This window comes from Rhododendron vialii, chromosome 4a (genome assembly GCF_030253575.1).
Source record: "Rhododendron vialii isolate Sample 1 chromosome 4a, ASM3025357v1".
NCBI lineage: Eukaryota > Viridiplantae > Streptophyta > Magnoliopsida > Ericales > Ericaceae > Rhododendron > Rhododendron vialii.
This window is the reverse complement of record NC_080560.1, coordinates 18,016,415-18,036,090: the sequence shown is the minus strand read 5'-3', so window position 1 is coordinate 18,036,090 and position 19,676 is coordinate 18,016,415. Positions and strand designations below refer to the sequence as shown.

Here is a 19,676-nt window from a genome sequence, read left to right as displayed (position 1 = left end):
AGAGAGAGAGAGAGAGAGAGAGAGAGAGAGAGAGAGAGAGAGAGAGAGAGTGGGGGGGGGGGGGGGGGGGGTTGGTCAACCCCATTGAACGACAACGTGCGGAGGAAGCAATGAGCACTCCCGTTCCTCCCGATTACCTCCGTTGCCACCGTAACGACGGCAAGTTGTGGCGCTACTGCGGTTGGAAGCTTCAAGACAAAACCTACTGTGAAAAACACTTCTTCCACGACTTGATCGCCGATTAACTAGTATCTCTCTCGCCTTCTCGATGATGGGTTTCATATGCTTTTGTTTGATTTTCTATTTTGTTTGTTGATCTGATATCGATTGATAACAAGAGAACTCAGACCTGATCCGGCAGGCGGTGAGACGGAATGGGTTGGGAGAGCCAACTCAGCCAAGAGGCTTGATGGTGGTGGACTGTAGTTCCTGTTTCCCCTGTTACAGGAAGTGCTGAATTTTGTTTTATTTGGGGGGATGCGACGGTGCAATTTTTTTTTCTTGATTGATGATAGTCATGTGGATGGAGGAATCAGCATATATCAAGGGCAATTTGTTGGGACGTTAGGGTTTTCATTCACGATTTGAGGAATTAGGGTTTGTGCTTTCGATTGAAATCAGGGTTCCTATTTGATAATGTTGCCGAAATGTAGTTCTTTTTTGAATTTTTCCCCCTATGGTCGTAGTTTTGTTCCGATTCGATATGCTGTTCTCGATGGGATACAATTTGTGAGGATTTTCTCTCTCTCTCTCTCTCTCTCTCTCTCTCTCTCTCTCTCTCTCTCTCTCTCTCTCTCTCTCTCTCACTAGTGCTGCAGAAATTAGAGAAGTTTTCGTTTCTTGGACGAATATTTTGGGGTGCACTCAAATGGAAAAATAAGGAATCAACAATAGTCTTTGGTGTTCGTTTAAACGTTGTTGGATTTTTTGGCCTACAGATTGTTCGATCACTATATCAGCTAATTTAACTTGGGAGTTAGGAACTTAGGACAGTTGCGAATGTGACCTACCGTATAGGCTAATGTAATTTCTATTGAAAGCTATTTCTTCAAATTATGATTATGAGGGTAGTTTATGTTAGGTTCTTTGCGTTACTAACAGTTGATAGAGAGAATTTAGACGTGATTTTGACTGTGTTGACAGAGACGTTCATCTTTTCATGTATAGAGCTTTAAGCACTGATTGGTGGATGAGTAAAATTAATGGTTTTTATCATACAAATTTCAGTTTTATTTTTACAAGTATTAGCTAACGTATGTTGCTGGTTTGCAGGTTTATCTGTCTCTATGTTGTGCTCTTATCGCTTTGGCTGTTGGAGCTTATCTTCACATCCTCTGGAATATTGGAGCTTTCCTCATGACCATAGGTTCTATTGGAAGCTTGGTTTGGCTACTCTTGACCCCTCCATACGAAGAGGTAGTCATCGTTGCATTTTTTCTTTTTTTGTTTTCCTTTAGTCTTTTTTGGATCCATCTTTTGATCAATTGAAGTTGCTTTCCTACCGTTTCCATTTTTCTTTCTTTTGTTTTTCCTGTTTGTTGGTTAAAAATAGATACACTTATGCGATTGTTTAGCGGTGATGATATTATACATCTCTTTGTTCGTGTCTGGCGGTTAAAAATATTCTGATGGTTCCTAGATCATCTCCGAGTACACTGACTTCATGGCGAATCTGACCAGCATCAATGGAAGTCAGATGGATGAGGTTCAGATGACCTTAATTCGATAAATATCCACCTTACTCGGACAAGTTCATCTATTTCGATTTCATAATTGTTGATTGAATCTATATGTGCATGTTTGTAACATGTTGTTTGTCCATCTCAATCAAATACCATCACCTTTGACAGTGCTTGTTCTGTATTTTATTTTATTTTATTTGTAGATTTTGGTTCAATTATCTCTGAAAGAATTCTTTTCAAAAAAAAAATCTCTGAAAAAAATATTAGCACAATAACTGTTCATACTTTACAGCCCTATGTAATCTTGCTTGTTGAAGTGAATAGATGTACCATCTTTTCGTCTAGAACAGTTGATCTGAGCAACTCATCATACATATATGTATTACTTTCCTCTCTTAGATTTCCTTACTAATCTTATATATTTTAGCTCTAATTTTCGTGTATATGTTCATTATATTTGAGTCTCAAATTAATTTCCTGTTGTTAAATATTTAGGGCTTCTTTTCATTTCAGATTAACAAGTAAAGTTTTGGGCAATCGAAGTCGCTGATAGAGGATCATGGCAAAAAAGATGACAATCAGTTCCCAGAAAGTAGACTTGCCTTATTAGTTCTTTCTTTTTTGTATGTTTTGTTGGTTTCTCTGTTGAGAGTAATTAAAAGTGTGAAATATTTTGCTCCTTTTAGTTTTCTTCTTTGCTACTTGTTTTTTGAGGTAGATAGAGAGGAGAGTTAAAGATTTTTATAGTTTATTCAGTCTACATGAACATGGAAGTTTAATGATGTTTTTAGGTTTAGAGCAAAATAGGTAACAAATTCGAATGGCTGATTTTATCCACCAGTTTGATCTGTTGTCTTTGTTGGTTAAAAATAGATACAACTTTATGCGATTGTTTAGCGGTGATGACATTATACATCTCTTTGTTCGTGTCTGGCGGTTAAAAATATTCTGATATTTTAGCTGTATTCTGTTGCTGCTGGTGAGATACAATCAAAACGCATCGTGATTCTGCTATTTTGCTCTCCTTTCATGTTGTTGCATAAAATCTACTGCCATCACATCGTACAGCTTGCCGGCTACATTACCATCACCATATTACAATCAAGAACTGAATCATGCTGCTGGCATACCATACCCTGACTATAAACTATGCCACTCATTGAAAAATCTTAATATTCAACCACTATGCTTCTTTTGTGAGCTCTTTCATCTTGTTCTTAGTTCCCACTTTTATCTTGATCTTTTGCGACCTCCTTCGTCATTCTAACATTTTCCAACCCGTTCTCTTCAACGGGCACAACATTCGTGCTGTGCACGAGGCTGGAACCTAGTATATATACTTATATGGATATTTTTGTTTTCATGCATAACTATGCAAAATTGATAATACTGTTTAATGTGAATTTTAAAAGAAAAATTGTATTTTTTATGCCGTGCATGACACGGATTTTTGCTTGTATGACTATTTATCACATACAACAGAATAAAAGAGCGACATTATAAATTACATAAACTGTTCAGATTTTAGACTCCTTTGGTGATTTGGGCTTGACCCATAGGGTGCTCCATTGATTTCTTGCTAACTTGAGCTTTGCTTCGTAATCCTTTTTTCATATCAATAAATTTTTTTGCTGCGCTGTTCAAAAAAAATGATTATGTAAACTGCTTTTATTCCTAAGCGGGATTAATAGAAAGAAACTCTAACCCACCCGCTGCCCCCAAGCTCTATTGTACATGTTCAAATTGGTAGGATAAGGATCAACAACAAATTTGGAGGTGAAATAAAAACCTTATTTTCAGGGTTAAGGTTACATATTGAAATTAATGAATGGTGTGATGAAAATTAAAAAAATAGGTGATTATGAAAATTTTGTCTTTAATTGATTGTTCATGACACTTAATCAATTGCATGGACATACATCACACCGATAGAGGGAGAAAATGTAGATAATAGAGGGAGGAAAAGACTTTTCATTTTCCTTTCAAAACTTGGTATCATACCCCAAATCACGGTAGGTTAAGTCAGTAGGATTTTAACTTATAAATTAGTGGATTCTCTAAAATTATAGCGGATCAGTCATTGTATTTGAATGAACGAATCAACAGTTTTATTCTAACTTATTCAAATTTTTTTTTGTATTTGAGTGAGCGGAAATAAACTTTCTTATACATATGTTTAGGAATGACAAATTCTAAAATATTAAGCTGTCTTAAGAAAGATGAGAGAGAGGGGGAAAATGTTTAGATTTTTTGAGAATTCAAATTTTCCTTGTAGAGAAGATATAGTTCATTTTTATTTTATTAGAATCCTTTTTGAAAAGGGTAGCCAACTGGGAAATCACAAGACCTTTCTTATTAATGTATGATATAGGTATGAACATCATTAATTAGAATGCCCTCTACAAGTCATCATACATTTTATATTTCAATTTTGAGTTTGGATCGATGAGCATTAACACTCTTTTCATAGCAACTTTAAGTTACAATTTGTTCCATTTAGGCAAAGCTGGCCGGATAGAATTTACCTTGATATTAGAGCATCCCCAATGTAATAATCAAAAGTTGAAAACCAATAATTAAAATGTGTCACGCCAGCATTTGATTACCCATTTAGTCTATAATGAAACTTAACAATCTCTATCTCTACATTAATTATTTTTGCATCCCTAACCAAAAAACTCCCCCATAATACACAATGCACATTTGTCCAATCGCAAACGAGTTCCAATCACACACCCAACCACATCAAATTATTCGTCTCGATGAGACGATTCCAATGTGGGGAGTTTTTGAGTTTTGAGTTTGGTTATTGATAAAAGTTGTTAAGTTTGGTTATGGAATGAGTGGAATTTGGTTATTTGCTAAAAGACTTGTAACTTTGCTTATTACAATGTAGGGTGTTTTTTAAGCATTATTGTTAAATGTACTTATCCATTACAATGGGATGCTGTTATCAATGTTAATATAATGACTCCAGCTAATGTCGTGCTTCACATCCCACCTCACCAAAAAAAACCATTCTAATTAAGAGATTGGGTCCCTTCCGGTCCAGTAAGACCCTATTTTTTTTTTTTTTTTTTTTGTTTATTTTGATGATAGGCATCATTTACTTTTTAAATTTTATTGAGAACATTAGCCAAAAACAACATTCATCTTGGAAGAAATTGATTTCGATGTAGTGTTTTTAAAACTCTTTTTATTAAGATTAATAGGTTTAGAAAAAAAAAGATTAATATGTTATGAAAATTAAATTGTATTCAACAAACATGATGATCTTGACGAGGTTTAAAAATTGAATGAACCCAGAATGACCGGAAAATGGGCACACCGAGACATTCAAGAAAGAGGATCATTCCTTTTCATTAATATATTCTCTCCATTCCATAATTTAACATTAGTTATGTTCATAGGAAATACCTACAAAATAATATATTACCGTGCGTTATCTTTTGGTAGTAATTGCTTTTACTAATATCAAAAAATTCTACACAAAAATAGTTTATTTTAGGGTTTAAAAAATTCTACCTATGAAAAGAATGGAAATGAATGGAACAAAAAAAGAAAAAAAAATCCTCTTCCTTTGTTTGTTTTAAGAGGAAAAAAAGAAGAAAATAATCAAACAAAGATTTATGAACAACAAAATATTCCTATAAACTTTCCTTCTTACAGTATTTTCCTTCTTTTCCACAGGGAGACTCTCGATAAGTTCCTGCCTGAAAATAGAGATTAATTTTGTTCACCCTTGTGATGGTATGTTCATTCCGTATTTCACTATCATAATCAGAACCGTTCATATTGTTTAAATTCATTTGGTAGGAGATTATACAAAAATTTATCTTAATAGAAGATTGGTAAGCTTTTGATCTAAAAATTCAACTTTTCAGTCAAGAATTTTAAAGAAAATAAATAAACTCCTAGATGAAGCATTTATCGATATTCGATTGAGCTGAATTTTGTCAAGGCATCTAAGAAAATGTACCAGCAAAAACTGAACGATTTCGATTAGAAAAAGAGACACGAAATGAGCATACTCTCGTTGAGGATGAACGAAATTGCTCTCCCGAAAATAAGACAATATTTTTAGGAGCCCGTAAATAGCCCAATGGGATAAAGTCAAATTACCACGTGCACACCACAGATGTACAGACCATGACACCTGACAGGTTGCAAAACTACCCCATTGTTTTCTATTTTACCAGATCTCGCTCACTCTCACACCCCACCCCACCATTGCTCTGTTTCTACTCGAATCTCCCATCCCCATCCATCATCTTCCCACCATCCTAGGGTTTCTCTCTCTCTCTCTCTCTCTCTCTCTCTCTCTCGTATCCATTCCGATCCACATCCACTTTCCATTCTCTAACTCTCAAAGGTACACTACGTCTTCTGATTTTATCTTTAAGTTTTTTTATGCATTAGGGAAAAATGTAGTTCAATTTTCAGATTTTGCATGTATGTTCTTAGAGACCTTTGTTACAATGGGTCTGATGCAAATTTTTAGATTTTCTCAGTTTACTGCGGATTCAGAGGAATTTAGTAAGATATGGTAATGGAACTTTGATATGATCGAAAACAATTTCTTGCACTATGAAATACATTGATTTTAATATTCTATTTCTTTCCCATGTTTATCTTGCTTTTCAGCAAACAAACTCTTTATGGTTTTGCTGATAAACTAGAAAGCCCCCTCAGATTTGCTGCAAATTATTATGCTTTTTCCTTCAGATTGGTCAGCTCGGAAAACTGCCATTAACCAGCCGAAGTTTTGTTTAGTCTTTTTTATAGATTGGTGTAATCCCCATGTAAAATGGTGTAAATCCTGTTGAAAATGCAAGTTGGTGTAAACCTGATGTACATGTTTAACAACAATAAGAAATCACAATTTAGTAAGATATGGTACATCGTGTCAAATTTTGCTGCAAAAGAAGGCCTTTGGAAGGAAGATATAATCTTAAGTCTTACTTAACTCTCTGTTACTCTCATCACTGACCATCACTATCCTATACTGTGGCAGCTGCTTGGAATTGTGTCCAGGGTAGTCATTAAGAAACCTAAATTCTAATGGATTTATTAAAACATTTGTAAATAAAAGAAAACTCCAATATACTGGAACTATTGTTATCTATCTATCTATTCTATCTATAAAGCGAGAGCACTAGTTGGTGGGGTCTGTGTGGACTCCCATTTGAGGCTGTCTGCCACTTGTCTTAGTCCAACCCCCACATTCAGTTTTTTGGTTGGCAATCCCCTTCCTTGCAAATTGATAGATCATAGATACACTTGCAATTGGTGTTTTGGGTAAAATTTCTATTTTTAGTTTTCAGTTAGTTTTTCTGGTTTCATTGTCTTTTTGCTTTTTTCTTTATTGGTAATTATCGTTTTATTGTTCTTCTGCTGGCTTCATTTTAAGCCTGAGGGAATTTTTCTCGAAATTGCGTGTGCACCGACACTAGTTAAGATAACGACAAAACAAACATTCGTATACAAAAAATCCCAATTGCCCACGATGAGTTTTCAAGCCACTGTTTTGAATCATTGCTGCCTTGACTTCAATGGAACTGTTAAGCGGGTTGGGTTAGATTAGTGGAAAATGCCCCTTGATGTGAGAGGATGGTTTGGGCTTTGGACTACGAATACGGTATGTAATACATTGGGTTGAAATTATGTTGGGTATGGAGTGGTTAAGTAGATTGTAGTTTAAGAACTTAGAACTTAAGACATTAAGATGGGCAGTCATTTGTTTCTAGGATTGTCTATTTGTATTTAGTCCTTGTTTACTTATTTTTCTAGCTTTTTTTTTTTTGTTCACTTCAGGGTAGAAATGCCATTGATCCTATACCCCTTGTTACGCTGTAGTATTCCAACTTTCTTGTCCTTTCCTATGCTGTTTTGGCAAAAGATACATCAAGGAAAAGGGAAAGAATACTGGTTAGTATCAGAATATGATTTGGGTGTACATAACACCTTTGATGCTGTTTGCTGCTGCCAGCGTTGACATTGCCTCTAACAACCCGGAGCCTTGCTCTCCATAAAACAAATATCTCCAAAATTATATTGAATAATTGGTACCCAGCAACAATTAGTTAAGGGAATTAAGATAAGTTTGACTAGGCTATTTGCATTGTGATCTTCAGGTTACCTCACCAAACTTTTAATGTACCATCTCCCAAGCAATATACATCCATTTAACGTCTTATTGAAACTGCATTGTTGCACCATTTTGTCCGGAAAGCAACCCCTGTGATTCTGTGAAGCATACTTTCTTGAAGGTATGGTTCTAGGATTACTTAGAATGCTGACATATAAATTAGTGTAGGTGATAGACTGTTGTGGAAGGGGACGGTCTGATTCACTTGATATTGTGGAGTTTCTGGATCGGGAAGTGGAGCAGTTTTGTTGTTTTAAACATCAATCCAACAACAGTAACTTAGCAATTTAGTGTGTTGAGGAGAAGCACAAAGAGTACAAGAAAAAGGGAAAATGGAGGAATGCTTCACCCTAGCAAGTGTACAGTTGATCCACACAAACCCAAAATGAAAAGTTTTGTAGCTCAAAATCATACTAAGAAGTAAGAAGGCTCCTTGCAGCCTTGCAGGTATATAGATTTCTGATATTTCTCTAGCAGAACCAAGACTGCTAACATGAGTTTTTTAATATTCAAGGCATACTAACGACTTCGAAAGAGAAGGTCAATCTAAGAAAGACTCCAAAAGAGAACTTTATAACATCAATTAAGTAACATGACCCGCAGGATGTAAGTACAGTCGTTGTGCGATGATTTAAAAGATTAGGGACATATTGTCAACCCATGCCATGTTACATATATTGTGAACTTATTCGTAGATTCCAAGGTTGTCTCACTTATCTGTAGTACGTACTCAGAATTTTGAGCTCAACACATTTCAGTGTTTTCTCACTTTGGAAATTTCCCGATGTGGAGATGAACCGTCAGTGCTATGATAGCAACTATTTGTTCTGTTGTGTAACGCTTTTACTGAACGATATTCTGAATATGTTTTTGCTGTGAGATGTGACGCATTATTTTTTTTAAATTTCTAGCCATTATGTGGAGATAACAGTCCTTGACAAGGATTTCAAGGGAGCAAGGTCTGGAGTTAGAGTGAGAAAGTTCCAGAGTAAGGATGTCTAGTAGCAGAACCCATTGGTGCTACACGTGTAGGCAACCGGTTAGTCTCCGCGGACGAAACATAGTTTGTGCCAATTGTCGTGGAGGATTTGTTCAAGAACTTGATGATGTCCTTAGTGTGAATCAGCTGTCCCTAGATTCTAGCCATGAAGAAGTTGAAAATCATGACCAAAGGCCAGGATTTATGGATGCTTTCGTGAATTTCATGAGAGATCGAATAGTGGGAATAAACCACAATGGTGGTACAAGAGGGAGGTTGGATTCACACCCTGAACATACCAGTTTTGCCCCCTGGTTGCTTTTCAGTGGCCAGGTGTCCTCAGACAGTGGGCTTGAAGAGCTTTTTAATCAGGCTGTCGGAGTTAGGCGGGGAAATGGCGGAGACTATTTTGTGGGTCCCGGGCTGGAAGAATTCATCGAGCAGCTCACAAGAGATCGAAGTGGCCCTGCCCCCGCCCCCAAAGCTTCGATTGATGCGATCCCAACCGTTAAAATTTCTCAGAAGCATCTTCGATCTGACGCGCACTGTGCTGTTTGTAAAGAGAAATTTGAGTTGGGGTCCCACGCAAGGAAACTACCGTGTAAACATATATACCATTCAGATTGTATTGTTCCATGGCTAGTTCAGCACAATTCTTGCCCAGTTTGCCGGCAGGAACTTCCACCGCACAGATCTGGTGATATTCGTAGGAACAGGAATGCGAATGGTGTAGAAAACAGAGGTCAGAACAGGGGGACTTGGAATCCTTTTTCTTTATTCCGGTCTTTCGGATCATCTGAGTCAAGCTCTTACAACAGAAGAGGAAGCAGCTCGTCAACCACGTGAACAAAGTCACCCTAGGGGTGTATTGAGTGAGCATAAGTTATCAACTCCAATTCAGTGGAGCAAATTGCTCATTTTGCATTAGGAGTGGATTGGGACCTTTGAGTCCACAAGACTTGAGTTTGCTTTTGAACCATGAATGTAAGTTTTCGGTAGTTATGGTTCCAACTTCCTTCTTTATCACTGGAAGTGTAAAATCTGCTATTGTTTGTTGTTTTGGTAATCTGCCGTTTGCTAAGACTTGAGTTACTCCTTGCTGTTTCTCCCTTTTGATATCCCCACTGGATGGAGTTTATTGTCAGGAAATTTGGAACTTCTTTAAAGGTTTATTACTCACAGACTAACACACCACTCCCCATGTTCTGGCTTGGCCATCCACCTTTGCTCCTCAACTAACACAAGAGGAGGGTTTTGGTGGGCCCATCCAGCCGGAGTCAGCGGTAATGACGACAACGTCTTCTCTGGTGATGCGGAGGAAGGAAGACTGAGAGAGTCGTTGTTTCCGGTGATGCGCGGAGAGAGAGAGAGAGAGAGAGAGAGAGAGAGAGAGAGAGAGAGATCTGTCTGGGTATTTTTCAATTCCTTTTGGAAAATCAAGGCAATCGGAGCTTTGGTCCTGCCAAAGCCCAAAGGGAAAACAGAAACAGCAACCTGTCCAATCCCGCATTTGCTTTGAGTTGGGTCGTTATGCCGAACGAGCATATATAGACGAGCAAGCTTATACACACAAACGCCAGCTTATACCCACAAACGCCAGAGAACGCCTAACTCGATCTCGGCTTGTTTATTGAATGAGGCAAAAATGGTGGTCGAGCTCCATTTTTTTTCTAACCAAACCGAGCTGAGCTTTTAACAAGCCGAGCTTTGAGCTGCTCGCGAACAGCTCGGTGAATCGTTTGCAAGCTTGGAACTCTAATAGTCCTTGCGGGAAAAAATTCTTGAGAAATCTCTATGTCCATTCCACAGGAACAAAGCCAGAATTTTTACCTTAGCAATGACGAAATGTATACTAAAATGACAAAAAGTTGAATTACAATATGAATAGTGATCGACTTTAGGAAAAATTAAAATAACAAGATAAAAGCTATAGTAAATGACGTTTTTCATATGCACGTAAATAGATCAAATTCTTGCAATTCAACTCTAGGACTTTTAAGCCGACGTGATTTGTGCTAAATTGTCGAAATTCCAATTGCGCTTTGTGAAGATTGTGCGCTTTTATGGTGTTCAACACTTTGAGGACTTGAGTCAATTATTTTTTTACCATGATTACTACCACTTAGTTTACACAAACCAATATACTCTTAGTATTTTTTTTTCCGTATAGTTCAAATACTATCTATTGCTCAAGACAAATTGAGCAAGAGATTAAAATCATAATAATTTCTCTAACTTCAATTGAATGTAGAAAAATTGAAGAATATATAATCTTTTTCTAATGAAGTTTGAGAAATCTAGAGCAATATGCCAAATGTTGAAGTTGTGCACGCCTATAGGGTTTTTTTTCCTTTCCTTTTTGTCTTTTCTTGAATAGTATGCAAAAAAGCAAAGTGTAAAGTTTTTCGCCTTAATTTAGACCTCATCTTTTATACATTGAATTTAGTTTTGGAATACTTTTTTTGGGCCCCCTTTCTTAGAAAAAAAAAAGAGCATTAAGGACTTTCTATATAACAAAAATTAAGAGAAAAAATCTAATGGTGGTGGGTCTATATAATTTGAGGATAAATATTTTTCATACATATAATAATTGCTCTTTTAAAAATCCTTGTCGTGGCTACCGCCACCACTTGTTCCCTGACTCCATCTTTGCTATGCAATTTTGGTAAATGAAATGAAATTACAAGAATGATTAAAAATTTTGTGACCTCTCAGTTTTTGATCTGTGCATATCCCATCTCAATTTTTTGGATGTACTCCCCAACTCAATTATGATAGGGTTTTGGTGGGGGATTTAAAGTCTTGTTTCATTACCTTCGCAATCTACAAATTCTAGGTTTTATTATTTAATTTCGATTTTGTGTGATATGATTTCTGAACTTGTTTAAACCTAGCTGTTGTGTAGACTATCTTCTTAAACTTGAGCAGTATTTTGTTGCGGTACGGTGGATCAATTCAGTGGAGAAAGCTCTCCTGTTGTACTTGCTCTGGAAGAGAAGCAAGTTAGCTCCACTTCTTTCTAAAGTCTTGCTTATCTTTGAAATGCAACGAGGGTCTTTTTTGGATGAAGACCTTAAGTCACAAATTGGTTGTCTTTATATTGTTTCAAAGATCTGTTTGTTCTATTCTATTCCTTTGATACATGTAGTGGATCAACACACATGCTTTTTAACCCGTTTAATCATTCTTTACATGTTACGTGATTCATCTACAATAGTTTCCCTTCACAGATTAGAAAGGGCCTGATGGAGGTATTGGTCGGCATGAAGGTTGGAGGTAAATACAAGAAACTCATCTCTAAAAGATCTATGATTGTTATCGACAAAATCATTTAGAAAAACCTCATTTTGGGGCATAAATTTAGATTCTATAACGAAATAGCAAAACCACAGTTATAACCAATAGTACCTACTTTTTCCTATCGTGTAAGAATTATCTAAAAACCTAGAACATACTTGGGTTATTATTTCAGGGAAGAGGAGCATTAATGCCTCTGTCTACAGGATACATTTATGAGTACTTGCAACCAGTTCCTGAAGAGGGTTTTGCTATTTTTTTTTACGTCTTATCATCTTCATTGATAAATAAGCACTTTGTGTTATTTTATATAGTTCGTGCTATCTTTTGTTCCAAGTAACTGCTATTTGTTTTGGGCACTTGTTGGCCTCTTCTGCAGGAGGAGCTCCCTCGTGTCCCTTCTTTCATTTTTTCATATTTCTTTCTGCTTATCCACTACAACGAAATAAGGAACAAACTGAGCAGGACAGAAAACAAACAATTAGAAAAAAGAAGAAGAAGAAGGAACACAAGTCACAGAAGATATAAACCATAGCAGATAGTGAATGTGGGTAAGTTGTGAGCCTATCAGTGTAAAACACATTACCTCATTTGAACGAAAGTTAATTATAAGGATTCTTGAGGAGTAGCAATTCGCAGATGTGAAGAAACCAAAAGGAAGACAACTCATAAACATTCGATTCTAAAAAATCAAGCTACCAATTAATAGGCTGTACGTAGTAATCTCTGATCTAAGCACTTAGGCCGCATCCCATGGCATTAAAGAGTAAAGAGTTCACTTTAACATCTGCAACTACTGTTAAAATTGAACTTGAGGTTAAGTCAGTCATATAGGATTGATGACTACTTGACAGTATTACTTTTTAATGCTCTCAAACAGTCATTAATCGAGATTATGCATAATACATACTGATAGATCATACGTCTTACGCATACTGTTACGTAATGATTGTTTGTTGCAGTTTGGCCCTCAACACAGTCTTTTGTCTCATGCCAATGAGCCTTTGGTATTTGAAGTGCAGCTCTTGAAAGTTGTGTGAGTTTACTGTTGTATCTCTCTTCGGTAATGTGAGTTTATTTGAAGTGCAGCATTTTTTTCTCTCTCTTATTTGTATGAAGAAAGCATTATTGAAAAAGATTGAAGCTTTCTGTATCATTTGAGTCTACAATAAACTTATTTATGGATCTCTCTGGAGTGATTTTAGTTTAGTGGAAAACTTACACTTCAAGGCATGCGGTAAACGAATGATTGACGCACTCCCAAGACCTTACTGAGCTTATCTATATTACAAGGGAGGAAGGTGTGGTGCCCAAAAAATAAATTTTCATATCTTGGATTGAGAGTGATTTGGATTCACTTTGATCCAACGGATTAGGCCTTCTCTTTCCTCACCATTCTCGCGAGACATTTCACTTTTCCTTTTCATTTTTTAGGTTGGGGGATTGAACAGTTTTCCTCTCCCCTATCTTGCCCCTCACCCTCTGTCATCGCCAACGACCACTAATATGGCACCTCCTCCCTCATTTGAGGCTGCCTCACCAAGATTCCCTCACCCTGCAGTGGTGCCGGTGATGACCCTCTTGGCCTCCAAAACCGCATCATCCGCCCTTACACCCCGTCCTACCAGCGGACCTCCTCCGTCCCTTGCAGCCCATGTTAACCAATGCCACCACCATCGTGCTCTTCTCTCGCCCATCTGCCTCCAAACGTATCCCTAGCTCTGCAAATCACCACCACAATAGCCTCCTCTCTCCAACCAAATTAACTGATTTTAACATTCGAATTACAACCAAAACCCAAAACCATGGGGTTACGATTTAGGGAAACACCAGAACCCGTCTGGGTTGAGGGGATTTCTTTCCAAGCACTTTTTTATCTGAGCCGCATCAACCTCATTTTGTGGCGATCTGAGTCACATCTCTCTCTCTCTTTTGCCAAGTTCTATCCATTCAACGTTAATGTTTGGATAAGTTTTTTTTTTTTTGGTAAGTAGTTCCAATAAGTTTGGTGTGAAATACTGTACATCGGAATGAAAGTTTTGGCGTGAAGTGTTTTTTTTTTCTTTTTTGTAGCAATCTTTTGTTTCTAATCCAATAAGTGAAGGCATGGATATTTCATACTATTCTTCTCCATCGGATTTGCTTAAGAATAGATTAAAATGTTGGTGGACTTTTTGTTATTGCTAGCAATTGCTTTACTTAAGTCCAAAGGTTGAGTTTCTGCAAATTCGGGGTTGGGTGAAATTGAGTAGATTTCTGCCCGCTACCTGCTCTAACTCTATGGTTTCGTTAGAGGTTAGATAAATTGAATTGTAGAATTTTGCTATGTTTTTCAGAAGACTGTTTCGACTAATCTCTTTGAAGTGTAGAATTTTGTTATGTTTTCCACAAGACTGTTTCGACTAATCTCTTTCAATCCAAGATATTGATGTTTACTCCCCTCTCTATCTCTCTTCTTGCTAAATGTAAGAGAAAAATATTGGGTTAAGTTCTTACATTTTGTAGGAACTCGCTTTAAGTTATAGATAAAGTGTTACGCTTGAAAATACTAGACTTGGTGAAATGTTGTTGATTGAACTTTCGGGTAGTCGATTAGATGGAAAAGGGGGGGACGGGTGGTGTTGTAAATTGGATGACAACGGATTGGTAAATTGGATGTGATCTAGTTGTGATTGATGAGGTAGGAATTGATGTTACAAGATCTCCCTCATTTCATTTCCAGTTGGAGAATGTCGTATGTTCACAAGGTGAGATTGCCTCCAAAGCTGAAACTTTTGAAAGAATTCACATCTACTTTGGATGCCCTAGACATGAGTGCCCAACTCCTAACCAGTCATCGATACCAATTTCGCGCCTCCGCAGGTTTCCTTTTGGTATTGATATAATTTAGTATACTGTAGTAAACATTACCCTTTGATATTCAGGTTTTGTATCTGATAATAGTAAACAATGGATAGTTGTTCCTTTCTAATACTTGCATTCTCATTTAAGAAAAGAAGAATCTATGTCACCATTCCTATAAAACGTGAGTTATGAGTTTACTATTGCTATAGATGTTTATGTGGGGCGGATGGAATTAACATTGATGATAAGAATTAAAAACCGCCTATAAAACAAGGTGGGAAATATGATAATGAAAAAAAAAAATAATTCTATTCCTACGAATTGACATGTTTATAGGAGCATATAGTCTGCAGGGTTTTCATTCCAAGTTGTCCTCAAGTATAAATCGTCAAGGCCTATTTGAGTGATTTAGTTTGAATGTTTGAAATGCGAAACTTTTGTACACTCAGAATTGCAATCTAAATTTTATAGCATTAAATTGGAGGCATTTACAAAATAAAACTTAGGAGTAAGTCCATGCGTGTAATAACTTGAAAAAAGAAGTGCACAGTATGCTGTGTAATTTTATCTCATCAAAGTATGCTTGCAAGCATATTCATCCTTGGTATTTGAAGATAAATAGAGTTGTTCTTGAAAGACATGGCATAGAGACACTGAGTAGATGTGATAGAATACGATTTACGTCAATGGAATTGCAAATATGGAGGGAAAGACCTAAATTGGCGAGGGATTTTTGCGGGAAAAGGATACACATTTGTTACATTTACTTAACAAATGGGGTACGTGTAGCGCTAGCCACACCAATTGAATGGAAAGCATGGCTAGGATGGAGTTGGTTTGTTTTTGTTTTTGGGTCTATATGTGTTTACTTATGTTGTGCAGGTGTCTTCACTAGTGCTGGCCCATCACAAGATATATTTAGCTGCTCATGTGGTGGGTCAGGTGATAATCTGCGTGCTGCTGTAAGTAAGTCTCTGGTGTGAAATCTTTTTGGCTTAGGATTTGACCACTCATTGTTAATTATACAATGTTACACTTATAAGTTAATGTTTTTGTTGGTGATTATTGTTTTGTTTTCTTTGCAATCTGAAATCATATTATGAAAAAACGGTAAGACAGGTTGTCATCACTTAAAAGAAGTAATAAGTTAAAGGTGGGCTTGGGAAGAGAAGGGTTTCTTGATTTCTTTATCGATAAATTTGGCAGCATATGAAAGATGAGAAATTTGAAGTTTTACTGATTAGGGAATACTTTACATGTAGCCAAGTAGGTTATATTTACCAAAAAAATGAACCAAAAATGTATAGGTTATGAAAACTTGGATTTCAAAAGTTGTCTAATAAATAGGGGGAGAGGGAGAAATACATTGCGATTGGTTTATATGGCCTTTCTTTCATTCATTCATTCATTTTTGTATCTTTACAAGTAATTGATAGATTTGCTGCAGATATTCTTGTGGGACTGGAGAACCAAGAAGCAAATTGCATGCTTGGAGGAATCTCATACGGTTGATGTTACTCAGGTGCTTATAGAATCTTCTATGGGGTCCTGCAGTATTAGTTCTCTATGAATTGGCTATGATGAATGGTGATACATAGTTATTTTGTTGTTTTCTATGGTGATTGTGGTTATTTGATAAAACATTTCTGCTTGGAGCTTAATATGATGCATGTTTGTGAGATGAGCTTTTTCTGAAAACTTAAAGATAGTGACATGACAATTTTTGATAGGTCCACTTTGTTCCTGACCATCAAAACAAGCTTCTGCTTATGTTGATGATCTGACAATATGCCTTTAAGAAATGTTAGCGAAAGAGGGTATTCCAAACTCAAGTGCTTATAGGGTATTCCAAACTCAATTGCTTATAACACTATGATCGACGCACTTGCTAAGAGTTGGATGGTTGGCAAGACAATATTTCTCTTCTCTAAGGCTCTGTTTGGAACTTGGGGATGGAAAGAAAAAGGAAAGAAAATTTTAAAAAATTTATCTTCCTTTGCTTGGTTGGCAAACTCAATTTTTCCTCCAATTTCTCTTTAACTTTCTCTCTCATTTCCTTCTTATTTATTTTCTTTCCTTTTCCACTTCCATCCCCAAGTTCCAAACAGATCCTAAAATGGTGAAAAATGATTGTAGGCCAAATGACCTACAATGTAATTCTAAATGTTTTGGTTGCTGAAGGACAGCTTGGTAAACTTGACGAGATTGTGCACAGTTAATACTAGGGGTGATTATGATTATGATTATGAATAGATGATATTAATGAAAAGATTTTGATGAAATTCTATGTTCAATGGAAAGTTACAAGGGTGATTATGATTATGAATAGATGATTTTCAAGTGTGGCATTGACCAATGCAGGTTTAAGGACTTAATCTCAAATAGTTTGTATTTCAGTTCGGAACTTATTGTATGGAATATTTCATGTGCAATATAACTTTTCAAATGTAAAACTGAATTTATATTTTGGAAGTACCAAAATTCAGTCAAATTTGTATGATATATGTAAGAATTGTGAGCTACCATCTACTTGGTATACAATCTACTTGGTATACATGTGGTCACTTTGGCTTCAATTACCAACTCTGAAATTGTGAACGGCGTATGTAAGGATAACAAACTTCTATCTAACGAGTGTGTATGTAGAAACAAATAGAAGTTTAACGTAACAAAGCTGACTAATCAAGCTTCAGTTACCAAATTTATAAATCTCAGCTTAACTTCCAGATTCGTTGGTATTTACTTCCATAGTGAACTTTGCCGGATGTTCTTGGGGCCGTGGTGCAACCATATGATGTGCACATTGTTCGGTCAATTCCCATTCCGAAGTTTAATATGGTGGACCGAATTGTGTGGCATTATTCGAAAGACATCTATAATGTTAGCTCGAGGTACGATATAGCTCTTATGCTAAAGAGGAGGGATTCGGTTTGGGTTATAATGAGGGGTGAATCTAGTTCAAAGGAAGAGGATAAAAAGAAATGGATCAAGGTTTGGGCTCTGCCTACTACAATCAAGATCAAACATTTTGTGTGGAGGGGTATTCGTGGTGTGCTTTCGATTAAGGAGAACCTTTTTAGACGAAAGGTTACTACGGAGCTTCTTTGTCCGGTTTGTAGTAGGGATTGCGAGACCTTTCCCCATCTAATTTTTTGATTGCCGGTTTGCTCAAATTATGTGGAGGCTGTCTCCAATTGGGTATGTGCCTAATATGAATGAGAACTCTTCTGTCTTAGCTTGGTTTGATAATGTCAATGACAACAAGCTTACTTTGTTGACAATGATTCTTTGGAGGATTTGGAAATGCCGTAATGTGAAGTTTTTTAATGGGGAAAATGTAGAGCCACAACTAGCGATGTATATGGCAGCAAAGGATGTGGAGGAGTTTGTGAAAGCGTCTAGGGAGGTTGAGGCTGGGGCCCAACGATCGGGATCAAGCCCGAATGATGCGATTTGCAGGTGGCAGATTCCGGGGATTGGCATTTCTTAAGCTTAATGTGGATGGAGAATGGAAAACCGTGGCGAATGCTGGGGAAGTGGCTGGTGCAGGTATGGTGGTCCAGAATTCTAATGGTGACTTTGTAGCGGCCCGTGCTTGTCACTTGGGAAGAGCGGATTTAGCACTTAGTGCAGAGGCGTTAGCATGGCGGCAGGCGATGGAGTTTGCAGTTGCGTTAGGATTGGATTCACTTATCATTGAAGCAGATTCGCTTCAGCTGGTTCGGTTGGTGGAGCAATATAGGATGGGGCCGGCAGGAGTGGATGTCATTGTTGAAGATATTCGCCGGATGGGTTCTATGTTCAGGCGGTGTAAGTTTCGATTTGTTCGCAGGACAGCTAACTCGGTTGCTCATGTGTTAGCTCAGCCGGGGTTGAGAGGTTCTAGTAGCAAGACTTGGGAAGTTAGACCTCCTTGTTGGTTATTAAAGTCGCTTAGGCGTGAACCAATCTTTTTGATGTAATGGTTGATTTGGTTTTATTAATACAATTCTTACTGTTTTGGAAAAAAAAAGAAACTTTGTCATGTTCGCATGTTAAAAATTGTCAATTACAACTCGAGATCCCACAGCTCCTCTATCCGCCACAACATCATAACTTTCTTTTACCATTTATAAATCTCTAACAACTAAACAATTGAAATTAGAACACATAGTAAAAGCTCAAATTCAAAGTATTATAATGAACACTCAAATTTGTGCAACGCACGAATAGTCACACTAGTAAATAACCAAATAAAATCGGTGCATCAGACTTTAAATATCTCAACATATCCATGTATCATCGGAATGAAAATTAAATTAATTGACAAATACTTGCATCCCAGCTCAATACCTGAGTTCATGTAACATAGGACATTTGTGGTACGATTGTATCTTAATTTTAGATGATTTCATTGTTGTTTTACTTTTCTCTTTGGTTTTTTTTATCATAGTATAAAATTAGTATTTTTTGAAAAAAAATTCAGGTAATGTACATCCCGTAACTCTTAAATGACCAAATACAAACTACGAAAATACTCTTCTCCACTTTTTACCATTTAGGATATCTTCAATTTAATTGAAGAAAACAAATGAAAGCAAAAAGTATTTGAACAAACGAAATTGTCAAAACAAAAAAGGGTCGGTTCAATCTGTGTTATTAAAAGAACATTCACAACAATGCAAGGGATTTTAACTAGTTTAAAAGCCGAAATGCTACTGGTACATACAATCTGTACACAGATTGT

General features: G+C 36.8%; 2 protein-coding genes and 1 long non-coding RNA gene across 21 annotated transcripts; all 3 read left to right on the top strand.

Annotated features, from left to right (window-relative positions):
• The first annotated feature begins 789 nt into the window (after positions 1 to 789).
• Positions 790 to 2,367, top strand: LOC131322749 (uncharacterized). Its single transcript, XR_009198942.1, has 3 exons — positions 790 to 1,416; positions 1,640 to 2,061; positions 2,178 to 2,367. It is a non-coding gene; the product is annotated as an uncharacterized LOC131322749 (long non-coding RNA).
• A 3,468-nt stretch (positions 2,368 to 5,835) lies between these two features.
• LOC131322748 (probable E3 ubiquitin-protein ligase RHC1A) lies at positions 5,836 to 9,901 on the top strand. The gene is made up of 2 exons (XM_058354194.1): positions 5,836 to 6,054; positions 8,742 to 9,901. The coding sequence occupies exon 2, from the start codon at positions 8,825 to 8,827 to the stop codon at positions 9,653 to 9,655; it is 831 nt and encodes a 276-aa protein (XP_058210177.1). The 5' UTR covers positions 5,836 to 6,054; positions 8,742 to 8,824; the 3' UTR covers positions 9,656 to 9,901.
• A 1,591-nt stretch (positions 9,902 to 11,492) lies between these two features.
• LOC131322745 (WD repeat-containing protein GTS1-like) lies at positions 11,493 to 18,966 on the top strand. Of its 19 annotated transcripts, none has more exons than XM_058354189.1 (7): positions 11,493 to 12,085; positions 12,282 to 12,657; positions 13,069 to 13,142; positions 14,829 to 14,968; positions 15,833 to 15,912; positions 16,398 to 16,472; positions 16,681 to 17,463. In XM_058354189.1, exons 2-7 carry the CDS (start codon positions 12,652 to 12,654, stop codon positions 16,732 to 16,734), a joined length of 429 nt encoding a protein of 142 aa, XP_058210172.1. In that variant the 5' UTR covers positions 11,493 to 12,085; positions 12,282 to 12,651; the 3' UTR covers positions 16,735 to 17,463. The 19 variants fall into 19 exon arrangements, with proteins under 19 accessions (XP_058210172.1, XP_058210171.1, XP_058210175.1 ...); XM_058354188.1 differs by having other exon boundaries at positions 15,833 to 15,916; positions 16,387 to 16,472; XM_058354192.1 differs by lacking the exon at positions 12,282 to 12,657 and having other exon boundaries at positions 15,833 to 15,916; positions 16,387 to 16,472.
• Positions 18,967 to 19,676: the final 710 nt, after the last annotated feature.